The sequence below is a fragment of the Lytechinus variegatus genome, chromosome 8 (genome assembly GCF_018143015.1).
Source record: "Lytechinus variegatus isolate NC3 chromosome 8, Lvar_3.0, whole genome shotgun sequence".
In the NCBI taxonomy this organism is placed as follows: Eukaryota; Metazoa; Echinodermata; class Echinoidea; order Temnopleuroida; family Toxopneustidae; genus Lytechinus; species Lytechinus variegatus.
In genome coordinates, this window is record NC_054747.1 from 14,243,465 (window position 1) to 14,259,335 (window position 15,871).

A 15,871-nucleotide genomic window follows, 5' to 3' on the forward strand; every position below is an offset into this window, starting at 1 on the left:
TTACCTCTGCCAATTTTACCTCTGCCATTATTACCTCTGCCATTTTTACAAATAATGTTCACAAAAAGGGCATATGGCAGCAATTTTGAATGTTGAAATACAGTATTTATCACCTAAATTACATAAGAGATGATATATTTTGTTATAAATCGTGTTTTCAGACGATATTTCACTCATACATCACCATTTGGCCAAGCAAAGCCAAATTCTGTTGAAATAATTTGTTCCATTCACATTGTGCATAATATCATAAGGGCCTGTATCGGCCATTTTGACTTTCCAATAACAGTATTCATCACCTAACTGGCAGAATAAATGATATCTCTTAATATAAATTATGCTTTCGGACAATATTCTACTCATAGATCACTAATACTTGCATTTATGGTGCTCATATTGGTTTCCCACTTTGCATTGTGCATAATACTGTTAATGTCTATGGCGGCCATTTTGAAACTACAGTATTTAACACAAACTTTAAACCTGAATGATATATACACAACAAAAAAGGTAAGTCCCCCTTAAACAAACATCAATAATTTCCCAACCAATGCGAGTTTTTAGTATATTTTTATATGAGCGTGTAGGTAATTTTATAAGCTACCCTCTGAGTAAATGTTGTGGACTTATTTTGCGTCATGCTTCAGTGAGCACCGTCAGAAGACAAAAATGTCACTTTTCAAAAGTCACAAGCCAAAAATCATGACTTTGATTCCATTTTACTGGAACTAATTCCACATTCTTATCATGAAAAATAGTCAGAAGGCTTGTAAAAGGTACTTTCTAAAGTACGATACAACCTTTTTGGCTAAATTTCACGGTTGAATAAACACAAGTCCAAATTTGCAATAATTGGATTTTTATACATTTATATCAGTAAGAATGAAAGAATATGATGACAGTTATTTTTGGGAAGAGTATCTTCAACAATATTCATCGTTTCACGGTTCAATGAACATTTAATAAAAACAAAAAATACGATTTTCAAATATCATAGGCAAGTATTGTTTCATTTTGGTAACTGAAAATGATCTTTTCTTAACTTTTTCGTTATGTTCACGACCATTTAACATGCTTCAATGATTCAAAGGCGTTTAATTAAACATTCACGCTTGAATAAACATGTGGAATGTGATGCTCTCTTTTTTACGTTATTGGAAAAAATGCAATTCGTAACTATGGATATCTGTTGAAAACCTCCTTGCATAGTTCATTTGATTTGATTTTCATGAAAATCCCGATGTTTAATGCATCAGTGAGCACACAATATTCGAAAATTATGCAAATGAGAAGAAAGTTCAAAGCCTTGGCCCCACTCTGTGTCGTGTTGAATGGTTATTTTGGTGTACGCGCCTTTTGGATAGTGTCACTCTGAAGCCATGTGCGAAGTTTCATGAAATAACTGTTGGCAGAAGTAGCAAAAACCGTCCATGAAACAAACCCTCATTTCATATTTGTGAAAATTTTGACTTCTTCTCTCATAAACTTGTGTACATTATGGGTGCATATGTTTAAGAATAAGTAACCCCTCATTCAATATGGTGGAACTTTTTTTCAAGGCTGTCTTTAGCAATGTCATTTGGCAGTAATGTTTATCAACCTAAGGGCAGAATTCTGTGCAAAAATGAAATCGACATGTTTATTCATGGATGAGTGAGCACGCATCAAAGTGGGTAAATTGGTATTTTCATGTCACAGACTCATTTTAAAGGGTAATAAAGTGAATATTGAGGGCAAATTCGGTTTCAAATGTTTTTGTTTTATCATCCATCATTTCTATCACCACCCACTTTCCGCACTTTGAACATTTTCATGGTTGAGCGAGCACATTCATAAACTTAGGAATGAATTCTCTTTATACGGCATGAATGTATTCTTTTCGTAACAATTTCTCATGATCAGTTTAATTTATGGGCAAATTAGTGGTGGACCCAGAATTTAAAAATGGGGGAGGGGCCTATAATCGGGGGAGCCACCAACATTTTCAAATTTTAACATGATTTAGCAAGTTGTAATGGATACTACCATAACCCCCTATGATGATACGTCACAATACAGGGGCCGCGTGGAACAGTTTCAAAGTGGGGGGGGGGGGGAGCTGAGCCAAAAGTGGGAGGATGGGGGCTGACCATGCAAAAAATCATAATCGTATGGTCGTTTCTACATTTTTGTACATGCTTTTTGAATAAAAGTTGGGGGGGGACTGAACCCCCTCCCCCGCTCCGTGGCCCCCGTAATACGATGTGCTCACTCAACCATGAACATACGATATCAAAATTGTGTATGGAGTGGCTAAATGATGGATAGTAAAGCAGTATCACATAAAATCGTCGGCCTTATGCCAAAAGGGCCTTAACCCGATTTTAGGGGTTCTGAATATTTTATAATAAATTTAACACATTTCATGTAAAACTTAATAACTTAACACGTTTATCGAAATTGGCTTCAAAAGCAAAAAAACGACCACAAACTTTTGATTATTAGAGAGGCCAAAACCTTTAAACGCCATTATCTCGGAATGGCCAAAAGCAGTTAAGGCCCTTTTGGCATAAGGCCGACGAAATTCACCTAAAAACAACTTTTTCCCAACTTTGTATTTGCACAATCTGAAACACGATTCTTGTGACTTTCAAAAATGGTCATTTTTAATTCAATCTTTGATTACTCATGCATGACTCAACCGATCAATCTCATATTTCTTCAGGAGTTGCTTAATATGTGTAGAAAACTACCTACGAAATATCATATCTCAAAACAATTCCGTTCAAAATTTACATCAATTTGATTTAGGGGGTACTTACTTTTTTTTGTTGTGTATTTATATATATATATATAATATATATATATATATATATATATATATATATATATATATATATATATATATATATATATATATATATATATATACAGTATATATACATACATAATGTATACGTGTTTCAGATTGTGCAAATACAAAGTTGGGAAAAAGTTGTTTTTAGGTGAATTTCGTCGGCCTTATGCCAAAAGGGCCTTAACTGCTTTTGGCCATTCCGAGATAATGGCGTTTAAAGGTTTTGGCCTCTCTATGGATGCAGTAATGAAATCACACAACCAGAGAGTCATCAAACAAACGGCCCTCGTCTACAAAGCAAGCATCCCGCACGGAAACGAGGAAAAATGCTACTATGGTCTTGCGGGGGTTCAAGGACAGATACAGAAATCACATCAAATCAATGAAACACGAAAAAAATCAAAGATAAAACTCAACTCTCTAAGTATATATGGAAACTAAAGGAAGCAAACACCAAATTTGATTTAACGTGGGGGATAGAGAAGAAGTCTAACACTAACCTAAGAAAGAATGGGCTCTACAATCTCTGCCGAGAAGAGAAGTACTTCATTATCACCAATGCAAAATGTGCCTCAACAAAAGATCAAAAATAATATCAAACTGCCGCCACAGACACCGACCAAGACCCCCCAGAAAACCAATCAGGTGTGACGACCCATCGCAGCATGCAGACTCAACCAAGTCGTCAAACCATCAGTCTGCCTGAAGATCGCCGAAAACGTGAAACCAACGGTAGTGGATGGAACTGACCAAGGTATGAATATGTATGTGAAGAAATGAATGAAGAGAACAAAGGTAGGTGTAGCTTAAATCAAGGTTCCCCAGAGCTATCTACCCTTTTGGAAAAAATTGATGATGCCAGAAAAATGTCTCTGCCGGGAATCGAACCCGGGCACCCAGCTTAGAACGCCGGAGCTTTAACCACTAGACCACAGAGACGGGTTAGTGGCTAGGGTGACCCCGATCCGATTGACCGTCAGATAGACAGATTTTCGACAGCATACCAATTATAATTTCCTTTGTCGGGTGAAGATAGGTTTTGAACAATGACAAGCCGCCATGCCTCAGCTGGATCAAAGCTATCGGCTATTGATTTGATACAGTATACACGTATGGGCGATAGTATACAAAGTGTGTGAAGTTACACATGTACTACAGCTTTGGCAACTCTTTTATTTAAATACTGTGTGAAAGAAATTGATGAAGAGAATAATGGTAGGCATAGCTTAAATGAAGGTTCCCCAGAGCTATCTACCCTTTGGAAAAATTGTTGATGCCGAAAAATTTCTCTGCCGGCGTTCAAAGCTTGGGTACCGGGTTCGATTCCCGGCAGAGACATTTTTTCGGCATCACAATTTTTCCAAAGGGTAGATAGCTCTGGGGAACCTTGATTTAAGCTACGCCTACCATTGTTCTCTTCATCCATTTCTCTCACACAATATTAAAAAAAAGAGTTGCCAAAGCTGTAGTACATGTATAATTTCACACACACACACACACACACGTATTTATATATATATATATATATATATATATATATATATATATTGTCAGATAAAACAGTCGACAAGTAGAATCATGAAACACTCAAGGTTTTTAACATCGAAAGCATTAATTAAGGTCACACAATATCTTTTTTGAAAATATATCTAATGCGATAATGATAAATATAATGGTATTTATTCATGAAATCTTAAACAAAAAGTTACGAATTACTGTTAAACAGAGTACAATATAAATGATAAAATATTACGATAGTAGGAATTCGGAATAGTTGCAAAAGTGTTAACCCTCTATAGTCATAATCCTACAAGATATAAAGAATAAAAATAATTGCATGTTTACAATAAACAACATGAATTTAATTTTCATAAAGAAAAAATGTCAATATCAATTCATATGTTGATTAAGTTATTTTGTAGTAAATTTTTACTTCAGGGACAATAGATTCATTCATTGCCTTACTTTCGCACATATTGAATTTTAAGACACAGCAACATTCTTCCCGACAGCACCTTACAAATGGGGAGGGGGAGCTAGCCCCCCCCCCCCAATTTTTGACGACCAAGAAAAAAGAAAACAGAAGTGGAAAGACAAAAGGGTGGAATATAATGTTATTTTCTGAATATTTTATCAAAATCTATCACAAATTGGATTTTTTTAATTAAAAAGATATTGCTCTCTCACAACTTTTTATTAATTTTGCCAATACCCCATATCTTACCCCCACAGCATTTTTGGATTATTACGCCACTGCCTCCCGATAAACCCTAGCTTTAACATATACCACATAATACTGATGTTAAAGTATTTGTAAGAAAAACTCCTATAGGAAATGTATATAAGCTATGTTTTCATGTCTGCGTCATCAAATTTTCATTTTTTTTCTGACTGACTCAGTATGAGAAACGATTTAAACGTACACAGAAAGAGGCAAAGAATATAAGCAAACATAAGATATAATAATAATAATAATGATAATTATAACAATAGGCATTTGTATAGCGCATTATATCTAAAAATATATTACGAGGCGCATTGCTATTATTATTATAACTGCGGCTTTAGCTCGAGCTGCCTTTCAGCGCTCGTGCATTCAAGGAACTAATCCTGCCGGATAAACATTCACCTCACCTGGGTCGATTGCGGCACAGTCGAATATCTTGCTGAAAGAAAACACGCCATGGCTAAGATTCGAACCCACGACCTTCTGTTTCAAAGGCGAGATCCATAACCCCTAGACAACGACGCGCCCAGAAAATCAATTTTGTTTCACTATCAGTATGAGTCCTACACGGTCTATTATCTGCTGAGATACTGTTAGATATTACAATCCACCGCAAACAATAACATCCATACATATCTGAAGACAAATAAATCCATCATCTGTTCACGTGTGTATTGGAGATCATTTCACGATATTAATGAAAGAAGGGGACATGTTGGAGCCAGAACATACTGGAAAAAAATTGATGTAGAAAATACGTTAATAGTATTTGTTGATTTATTATCGTATATATATACATGTACAATGTGACTGAAGCTTACATATTTACAGCAAACAATGAATTAAATAGGAAAGTATATATAAAGAAACATTGTCATATCATCTTGATTTCACATGTAGATCTAGATCTGGTTCAAATATGAAGCCTACGGTGACAACGATCACCAAGCACAAGCTTAACATGCTTAACACGTACACTGCAAAAACTCCGGTGTTGATTTAACACCGCCCTGGAATCTATATATGTCCACACCAGAGAAGTGTTAAACAACACCAGTTTGGTTTTGGTCTAACACAAGATAGGTGTTTATACAACACCAATTAGTATTGAAACAGCATCGGTTTGATTCCAAACTGGTGTTGTTTCAATACTTCTCTGGTGTGGACATAATAGATTCCGGTCTGGTGTTAAATCAACACTGGAGCTTTTGCAGTGTATAGTTTTACTTTAAAATAGACCAGAAACCTTTTTATAGTCATGTCATGTTTGATATGTTTGTCATGTTTTACACATGGTTGACGAGGACTTTCATACTGTATGTACAAACACTTGGGTATTGATGGGTTCTGATCAAAACAATCGTTAGACTGTTCTAAGTACTAATGGGGCTTTGTTTATTGATTGATTGCTAACTAGCAAGCAAACAGATAACCAAAAGTGTTAAGGTATTCTCCAAGGGACCTGGTAGCGTAATAAATGCCTTTCCAAAGGGCATTATAACACCTAATGGGAATTGAAATGTGATCACTGGTCACGCCAGATGTCGAAACCACCGTTTTACGCCCCCTCTTTAGTTGAACAATCAAAATTAGAATCCAGTATATCATAAACGATTCCGGAGAATTTAGTCATTACTAAATCTGTGGATTATGTTTGCTGGAATCGCGCATAATTTTCTTTGTAGGCCCAAATTCAGATATATACATTAGCCTACACGCCTTCACTGCTATCTCCTTTCTTTCTTCCTTTCTCTCTCTCTCTCTCTATCTCTTTAACAAAGTAACCACACATGAACTCTAGCTCACACACCAATGCACATAGCGGGGGCTGCCCATTTAATTTTGAACAAATACCATTTTCTACATCCCCCCATTTTAAAGATCGGTTCGTGGTCCTTAGGCAGGCCTAGAAATCAAGATATTGAACATAGACCCTCCTTATGTCTGTTTGCTTTCATAATTCGTCTGATCTCATCCTGTCTGCTAACCTGTGCTTCTCGAAGTGCTCGTTCGTAGTGCTTCTCGTGCTCCTGCTCCCTCCGTGCCCGCTCTTCTTCTTTTCGCTCCTTTTCTTCTTGCTTCTTCTTTATCTCCTGTCTTCGCCTTTCCTCCTTCTGCTGGTAGTATTTAAAAACGAGTGTTTCGTCGCCGTCTGTCATGCACCTCTCGATGAAGCTCAGGAGAGTGAGTTGGTACTCTTCTTCTAGTTCTTGCTTTTCGTCGGTCAGGTTGGCGACCTCGAAGATGTCACTGATACCACACACGCGCAGCACTGTTTTGAGGGTTTCAACCTTGTCTTTCCCTGTCACATCTACGTGGGTAATAACAGCCACTGGATAGCGACCTGACAGAACGGAGATGAGGAGCAAGAATATGTAAGATGTTCAAAAATATGCAAGCGGGCTTGTATTTGAGAAAGAATATCAAAGGTCTCCATGGATATTTTCAAACATAATCAGGAGCAAAGGAACCGGGGGGGGGGGGAGGGGTCGTCATTGAGGGGTTGTCATTGAACTTTTTTCAATAAACTTTTGACCATCTGACTTTAAGGGTACTTTGCAAGTTCATCAAACTCGTATTTTGTGGTATCCCCCCCCCTCCCCCACTTTCAAAACCATTTCGCGGATATACACAGCTTGTTATTTTGCCACTATTCTCTTTCCACAGACTAATTCTTATTCGAAGCAGTGAAATCATTTTTGCAATAAATTCCATACCTTGGTATATGTGTAAGAAGTCCACCACTTCCATCAACCCAGTAGTATTTTTTTCAAAATCATGTGTAGCGCTGTGCCAGAAAGGGAGAAATTCATGAAATTGATAAGTTAAATGGGGTTTGAATAGACTAAAACCTAAATAAAAAGTTGTTTTGAATGGAGAAAAATCAGACAAGCAGGTGAAAATTTGAATAGTCTCGGAAAAGCAATATCAATCTCTTAATAATACAGTAAATATGTTTATAATAACATTATTAATAATAGTGATGATAATAACAACGATAAAAACAATATTAATATTGATAGTTAATAACGAGAATAATACCAGTAAACGATTGCAAGGTGAATTGTGAAGAGAAGAATGGGGAATATGACAAAAGAAAACAAACTATAATTATTCAACAAAAAACAAAAAAATCACACACTCTGCATTTGATATGGGCCTACATACAAGAAAGTCGGAAAAACGCAAAGGCTAGTCATATCCAAGTGTATGTAGGATTCACGAGACTTTCCAAGGCGTGGATCTAGAATGAAACTGACACTACTATTTCTTCCGCAGAATCCAGATCCCTAGAGATACCGAATTGAATGATTTAGTTTGTCATCGGAGTGCGCACCACTGTAATGTTTAGAATCATTTGAAAATTAAGGAGCCATACCTTCTTTCTAGTAATTTATAATACTCTCCAAATCAAAAGGAGCTAATCTGGTCCCTACAATCATACTCGTCTCAGAGTGAGATGGGGAACCAGTCCTGATGTAATGAGATTTCAATATTCCAAGATTGAATTTTTACCCTTTCTCGAGTGAAAGTGTAAAAAAGATGCTTACTTTGCTTGCTTACTTCAAAATTCACTCTTGAAAGACTGAAATCTCATTCCATCGAGACTGGTCCCACTACCCCACTCACTCTGAGAAGAGTGCATTTTAAAAAGTAATAATTATAACCACAATCACCTTAAGGTGAAACGTCCTTTGACTCAAAACAACTTCTATATTATATTGTAAACCGGTTACCTGAATACAAAGACAGCACATCCAATTGGGTGTCCTTTGTTTTCCTGGTCCAAGTCCAGTTCTGAGGTATCTGGCTCGTTCTCGTCTCCTTCCCCTTGCCATTCGACTTTGGATCCGTAGCCTCGCTCTCCAGCTAGAAGAAAAAGTATGTCCCAATCATTCATAATTGGCATTTTTTTGCGATGAAGGTTTCAAACGCTTTAAAAGCGTTTGACACCTTCAACCATTAAATTTACTATCCAAACTCAACCATTATGTAATACGAGGTCAATGTCTCTCATTTTTAAAGACTACTTAAATAATCGAATTGATTGTGTGAGGTTAGACGCCGTGGGGAACATCTACAACAACTAAAAAGTGGTCATTTGCTGTACACAAGGGGAAAGGAGGAAAGTAGCATAGGAGCGGTGGGTTTCCTTATTCACAAGACCATAGCATCCAATGTCATTAGCTACAAGAGCACTTCAGACAGAGTATCCCAGATTATCCTAAAAATCTCCAAGAAACAAACCATGAAAATCATCCAAGTATACCTTCCAACTTCTAGCCATGCGGACGAAGAGGTTGATATGGTCTATGAGGAAATTGCTAAACTACTTGATGAAGACAAAGCAAATTTTACTATAGTTATGGGAGATTTCAATGCTAAAGTTGGTAAAAGGGAAGATAATAGTGAGATGATGCTAGGTAAATTTGGAATAGGCACTAGGAATGATAGGGGAGATCGTCTACTGGAATTTGCTTCAAGCAGAGGTCTTAAGGTAATGAACTCTTTCTTCAAGAAAAAGGAACATCGAAAATGGACTTGGCAAAGCCCAAATGGCACTACCAGGAACGAAATCGATTTTATTCTCACAAACAGACCGGACATCATTACAGACGTTTCCGTGCTAAATCGTTTCAATACTGGAAGTGACCACAGGCTTGTAAGAAATTAAATGCATGTCAATTTCAAGCTAGAAAGAAGTAAACTAATAAGGAAGAAGAATGCCAGCCTAAATGTGGACAAACTTAAACAACGTAAGGATGAGTTTCAACTACAGCTAAGGAACAGATTCCAAGTGCTTCAGGATGAAGTAAACCAGGAAGATATAAATGATATCTACAATAATTTTTCTCACACTGTCCAAACTTGTGCTCTTGAGATAGCAGGTAAAAGGGAAAATCAAACAACTGACAAGATCACAAAGGAGACACTCGATCTGATGGGAAAAAGGAGACAGATGAAGGTATCAACACAGAAGGATAGCATAGAGTATACAGAATTGTGTAAAACAATAAGAAAACGTATGAAAAGTGAAATTCGCAGCTTCAACATAAAGAAAGTCCAAGAGACCATAACAAATAATAGCAGCTATAAAGCAACCAAACGTAAACTCTCCAGTGGGAAATCACAACTGATAGCTATTAAAGGGGAGGATGGAAGTGTTATTCATGACAGAGACCAGATAATTAATCATGTGAAGATTTTCTTTCAACACTTGTACTCCAGCAAGGTCCATGTTGATGCACCAATCATTGCTCTAGATGCAAATGAGGACATAACTCTAGTAGGAGTAGATGAGGTTGCTAAAGCCTTACAAGAAATGAAGCGTGGTAAAGCACCAGGCAGCGATGAGGTGCTGGTGGATGTCCTTAAAGATGGAGGCGATGTCATCTTAGAACAGCTGGCCAAGCTGTTTACACTCTGTTTAGTAAAAACACAAACACCAGGCAGCTGGAACAATGCAATCATAATCCTCATCCACAAGAAAGGAGACATAAAGGATATTAAAAACTATAGGCCAATTAGCTTACTTTCAAACACCTACAAATTATTTACAAAAGTTCTAACAAACAGAATCACTGGAACTCTAGATTTTAATCAACCGAGGGAACAAGCCGGATTCAGAAGTGGTTTCTCTACTACAGACCATCTCCACACACTAAACCAATTATTAGAGAAGACTTGCGAATACAGACAACCCTTGTGTGTGGCATTTGTAGACTTTGCACAAGCTTTTGATAGTGTAGAATTTCAGGCAGTAATAACAGCCTTACAGGTACAAGGTGTGCACCATAGCTACATTAAACTAATTCAGGAAATGTATAGCCAAGCAACTGCAACCATTCAACTGCACAAAGACAGTGATGAATTCCCCATTAACAGAGGAGTGCGACAGGGAGATACTATTTCACCCAAACTGTTCAACGCTGCACTGGAGGAAATAATACGTAAAATAGACTAGGGAAGTACAGGGCTAAACATTGATGGCGAGTGTCTCCATCACCTAAGGTTTGCCGATGATATCATTCTAATCACTGATGATGGCCTCAAGCTAGAAAATATGCTTAACGATCTCAACACTGAAAGTAACAAAGTAGGGCTGAAGATCAACATGAAAAAAACAAAAGTAATGTTCAACAAATTTGCTACAGAGCAAAGAATCATAATGGATAATTCTGAAATCGAGAGAATAGATCATTATATCTACCTTGGGCAACATGTCAGAATGGATCATGAACAACTGGAAGAAGTTAAAAGGAGGACAAGAGCTGGATGGATCGCTTTTGGGAATTTCAATGACATTATGAAGAGCAATATGCCAATTTGCCTAAAAGAAAAGTCTTTAATCAATGTGTTATACCGGCAATGACCTATGGTTCCGAAACCTGGTCTGTAACAAAGAAAATGGAACAGAAATTAAAAACCACTCAACACAGTATGGAACGTATAATGCTAGGGATATCAAAACGCGATAGGAAAACCATACAATGGATTAGGAACCAGACTAAAGTAATAGACATAATCAAAGCAATTAAATCAATGAAATGGAGATGGGCTGGCCACCTTGCAAGATCACATGATAATAGGTGGACCAAACGCATCACAGAATGGAGACCATGGCTAGGATCACGAAATCAGGGTAGACAGAAATTGAGATGGAGTGACGAGCTCACAAAATTCATTGGTATAAATTGGATTGCGTCAGCACAAGACAAGCACCTTTGGCACCAACTTGAGGAGGCCTTCGCCCTGCAGTGGGCTGAACATGGCTGATATGATGATGATGATGATGATGAAATAATCGAAGGCAATATGTCGATTTTAACAGTTGCGACTCTGATTCTCTTTCAGTTCGATGTGGTGTCCCTCAAGGTTCCATTTTAGGCCCACTTTTATTTTTACTCTACACTTACGACATTATTAGAACCTCCTCTATTTCATCCTCCGTTTTATTTGCCGAGGACAACAATATATTTTATTCTCATATCGTATCAGACTGGTTCAAAACCAATAAACTCTCTCTTCATAAAAAAACACATTTTACGTATATATTTCAGACACCTTTCCCATAACATTAACACACCGATTCACATTAACATTGACGGCACCCCACCCCCCCAGAACAGAAAAAAAAACAATCTAAATTTTTAGGTGTAATATTATGGATGAATCTTTGACTTGGAATCAACACATAAACCACGTTACGATGTCCGTTTCCAAAAGTACTGAGATAATTTTCAAGTTAAAATTCACTCTTCCTGGGCAAAATGTGGTTCTTTTAAACTAAACTCTGTATTTAAACTACAAAAAGAGCAATCCATACGTGCAAAGGATTACATTACTTGGCTCATTCTGACCCATTGTTTCATAAATTCAAAACCTTAAATATCTTTGATATCAATACTAACCAAGTAGCCAACTTTATGTTCAAATATTTTAATAATCATCTTCCTCTGTCCTTTAATAATATGTATAGGTTTAACAGGTCTGTTCATTCCTACCCAACCCGCACGTCAGGAAACCTTCATCTCACCATGGACCTAATAGGTCCATGATCTCACAAACCCTATAAGTTATTAATAACTCATAAATCAATTCGACATTATGGTCCTGATATTTGGAACAGCTTTCCAGACAACGCTAAGTCGTGTTCAACAATTTACTCATTTAAATACACTATAAAAAGAAAAAAAAACCCGAATCATATGCATCCCGCTCTTCAAGTTAATTATTCAACTGCCCTTTACTTCACCCGCACCTGCATTGCACCCACTTGATCAATGAAGAAAGAAATATATGTACCATCTTACGAGGCCGCCATCATTTTCAAGCTTAACCGCTCACGATGGCGGTCTCCTGCATTCATTTAAACTGTTATTTTCTTTTCATTGAATATTGCTTCTTGTTAATATTTATTTTTCATTGCTTTACTATGACTAGTGCTTGACTGTTTTGTAAAACTTAATTGAATCACGTAGATGTTATGTTGCATATTTATCCTGAGTGCAGAAATAAAATAAAATAAAAGACATGGCACTCATAAAGCACAAACCGTTTGTGAAATACACGATATACTAACAAAAAGGCGATATATATTGCCGCACAGTGCGGAGATCTCCAACTATTTGTTTTTGATTAGCAGATCCTGGAATGTCTTAAGAATCCAACAATCTCCCTTAAATTCAGACAGACCGCTTTTCCCATAGGATACTCATATGTAACTAATGCGGCGATAATGAGGACGGCAATATATTCTGCTACCCATACCAGACAATAAAACTTTTATCCATCTATTGCTCGTGCTGCTTGTTAAAGCAGAACATACTTTAATCTTTAAATTTCCCCATAAACTACATGTATATTTTTCAAATTATTCAAAGTACATAATTCAAATATGAAAAGTAAACGCACCTGCCACAGCGCGCTGCCTTTACACCTTCTACATTCAAACTCACAAGCGAATTAGAACCTACTCACAAATAAGCCTCTGCAAGTCCGCATCATCCTATAAAATCTCACACACGCTCCTCATGCTAATGTATATATGCTATACATACTAGTAATATTATTGGCTTACATTCATTATAGGGCCTATCCAACCCCGAGCACATCCTTACCTAACTGTGCAAGAAGTTCAGCAGTTGCTCGATCGGTGTTAGGGTCATCGAGACCTCGATTATCAATCACAAAAATCCTTTTGGTAATATCAGCAAATCTTCTGTACATGGTGTGCCCACCAGCCTTCTCCTGTGTCGCTACCTGCAGCCATTTAGCTCTTCGAAATTTTCCATGAGCGGCAAACTTCAATGAATTTATCAGTGATGTTTTCCCGCATCCCGTTCGACCAAAAAGCCCTATAAGAAGAAAATCATTAACAATGTAGAGCATTTTATTTGTGGATGAAAACGCACACTATTCCAACATGATTTGACCGTAATCACATCATATTGCATAATGTGGTGAAATAAAAAAACAATAATAGGCCTTTGTCCAAAACTTGATGTGGCAATATCGTGCCGTACGTATTACACAGTCGGATCAACGATGATAATTAAGGATAATAATGTATTTTATCGTAATTTTCTCAGGGTAGCAGACATGTTGTACGAATTACGGTCAATGTTGCATCTACGGGCTGTAAAATATCGGCACTATCTATCGGCATATATTATTTTGACGATTAGCCGAATAGATAAATTACAAATATATTATGGTTTTTGTAGTTTAATTTCCTCATGTTTACGTCGTACCCATGGTGGTTAAGATTATAATCAAAGGAACAGTATAGAACTTAGATAGCGTTTACCAATGTAAAGATTCTCCGGGAATTCAACTCGTTCAGGGTGCACCGATGCTTTGCCCGGTTCATATTCCAACACCTCTCCTCTCAGTTCCTGAATTTCTTCTTTTAGCTCCTCTCTGCTAGATGCCGCCATGTCGGATAAAAATTTTAAAATGCAAAGCTTTCTATCATGTCAGGTCATGGAAAATCGATCTTGAAATTCTTGTGATTATCATTCTATCTATGCATGGGATAATTGTAATAATCATAATGTGGGAGTGTCATCACACAGACGATGATTTATTTTTTACCATGTTTAGCTATTGAAAACCGTTGGGTGGAGCTAAACTTGCGTGGACCAACCCCCTTTTGGTCACATGGCTGGAATAAATTACAAAGGGATATTTCTGTCACATTACGTCACCTGACACGCACCCATGTTCCAAGAATTATTTGACGATGATTATATATGTATTGGACATGTAGGATTAAGTCATCTAAAGCGTTCTCACTGGGATAACTTACGTAGGAGTGACGACTGACGAGTGTAAATGAAAAGAAATACTTAAAAATTAATGACTCATTTTTTCTTTGCTTATCATTATCATTTGGTCATTTTTAATTATCTTTCCAAAGATTATGTCTCATCTTTCTAATTGATTTGGTTTCCTTATTCAATTCAATTTGTTTGCTAGCTTCATTCGCTTTAACTGTCTGATAGTATACCAATTCCATAGACTATTAAGGATTTGCTTTAAAATATTTTAAAAGAACGTCGTGAATTACAATGAAAAAGCTGAAAATTCGCTATTTTGGGGGTGCGCCCGAGGCTACCTTGAGTTCACCTTAACTCTGTTACACGTGATTTATGATGTCCGTCGATGGCAACAGTGATTTCCCAAGAAAGTTTTGTTGCATATTTATCTTTGGGTTTCTTTTCTGTCTTTCAAAAGTAAATTTATGCTTACCGTTATTTATTTATATTCTCCAAAAGTCTTATAATTGACCATTTTGGATTTAAAAATGATAAATCAGTGATTACCATACCAATAATTAATGAAAAAAAAAGATGAATGATAAATAGTTATTATTAAGAGCAACGATTGTTATTACTTAGCATCACAAATTTTATCTACGCTGGTCTTTTAACAATTAGTTCAACATTTGTTTATATTTCTGCCCAAGCAACTTTCTAATCGTAATATTTTCAAGGGTGCATTATTATTATGAAGTATAATTTATTTCGGTGTAGTTTATATCAGTCATCCCCCCCCCTCCCTTCTCACCCTCCTCCCTCTCTTGACGCTTTCATGCACTTAAAACTATCACGCACACACACACACACACACACAAATACGCACCAAATCTAGCCCTCCCATATTCTCACACACACTACATTTTAAGTTCTATCGCGTTTCGGAATACATTCGTGTATAGTGCTGAGGATTACCAGTTCTCACAATTTGCCCTTTTTATGAATATTTAAAAAAAAACTATTTTGATCGCTTAAAAAGGGATGTCT

General features: G+C 36.8%; 1 protein-coding gene and 1 non-coding gene across 2 annotated transcripts; both read right to left on the reverse strand.

Moving 5' to 3' along the window:
- Positions 1 to 3,703: 3,703 nt before the first annotated feature.
- TRNAR-UCU lies at positions 3,704 to 3,775 on the reverse strand. The gene has a single exon. It is a non-coding gene; the product is annotated as a tRNA-Arg (tRNA).
- Positions 3,776 to 6,803: 3,028 nt separating this feature from the next.
- LOC121420024 lies at positions 6,804 to 14,507 on the reverse strand. Its single transcript, XM_041614547.1, has 5 exons — positions 14,374 to 14,507; positions 13,685 to 13,921; positions 8,801 to 8,933; positions 7,781 to 7,851; positions 6,804 to 7,407 (listed from the first exon to the last, which is right to left on the reverse strand). The coding sequence occupies exons 1-5, from the start codon at positions 14,501 to 14,503 to the stop codon at positions 6,977 to 6,979; spliced, it is 1,002 nt and encodes a 333-aa protein (XP_041470481.1). The 5' UTR covers positions 14,504 to 14,507; the 3' UTR covers positions 6,804 to 6,976.
- Between the last annotated feature and the right edge of the window lie 1,364 nt (positions 14,508 to 15,871).

Excerpts from the sequence above, each read along its gene's own strand:
- LOC121420024 (XM_041614547.1), bottom strand. The coding sequence starts at position 14,503 with ATGGCGGCATCTAGCAGAGAGGAGCTAAAAGAAGAAATTCAGGAACTG. Across the intron at positions 13,922-14,373 it reads CCCGGAGAATCTTTACATTG|GGCTTTTTGGTCGAACGGGA; the intron begins GTAAACGCTATC and ends TTCTTCTTATAG. Across the intron at positions 7,852-8,800 it reads TGTGCTGTCTTTGTATTCAG|CGCTACACATGATTTTGAAA; the intron begins GTAACCGGTTTA and ends TTTCTGGCACAG.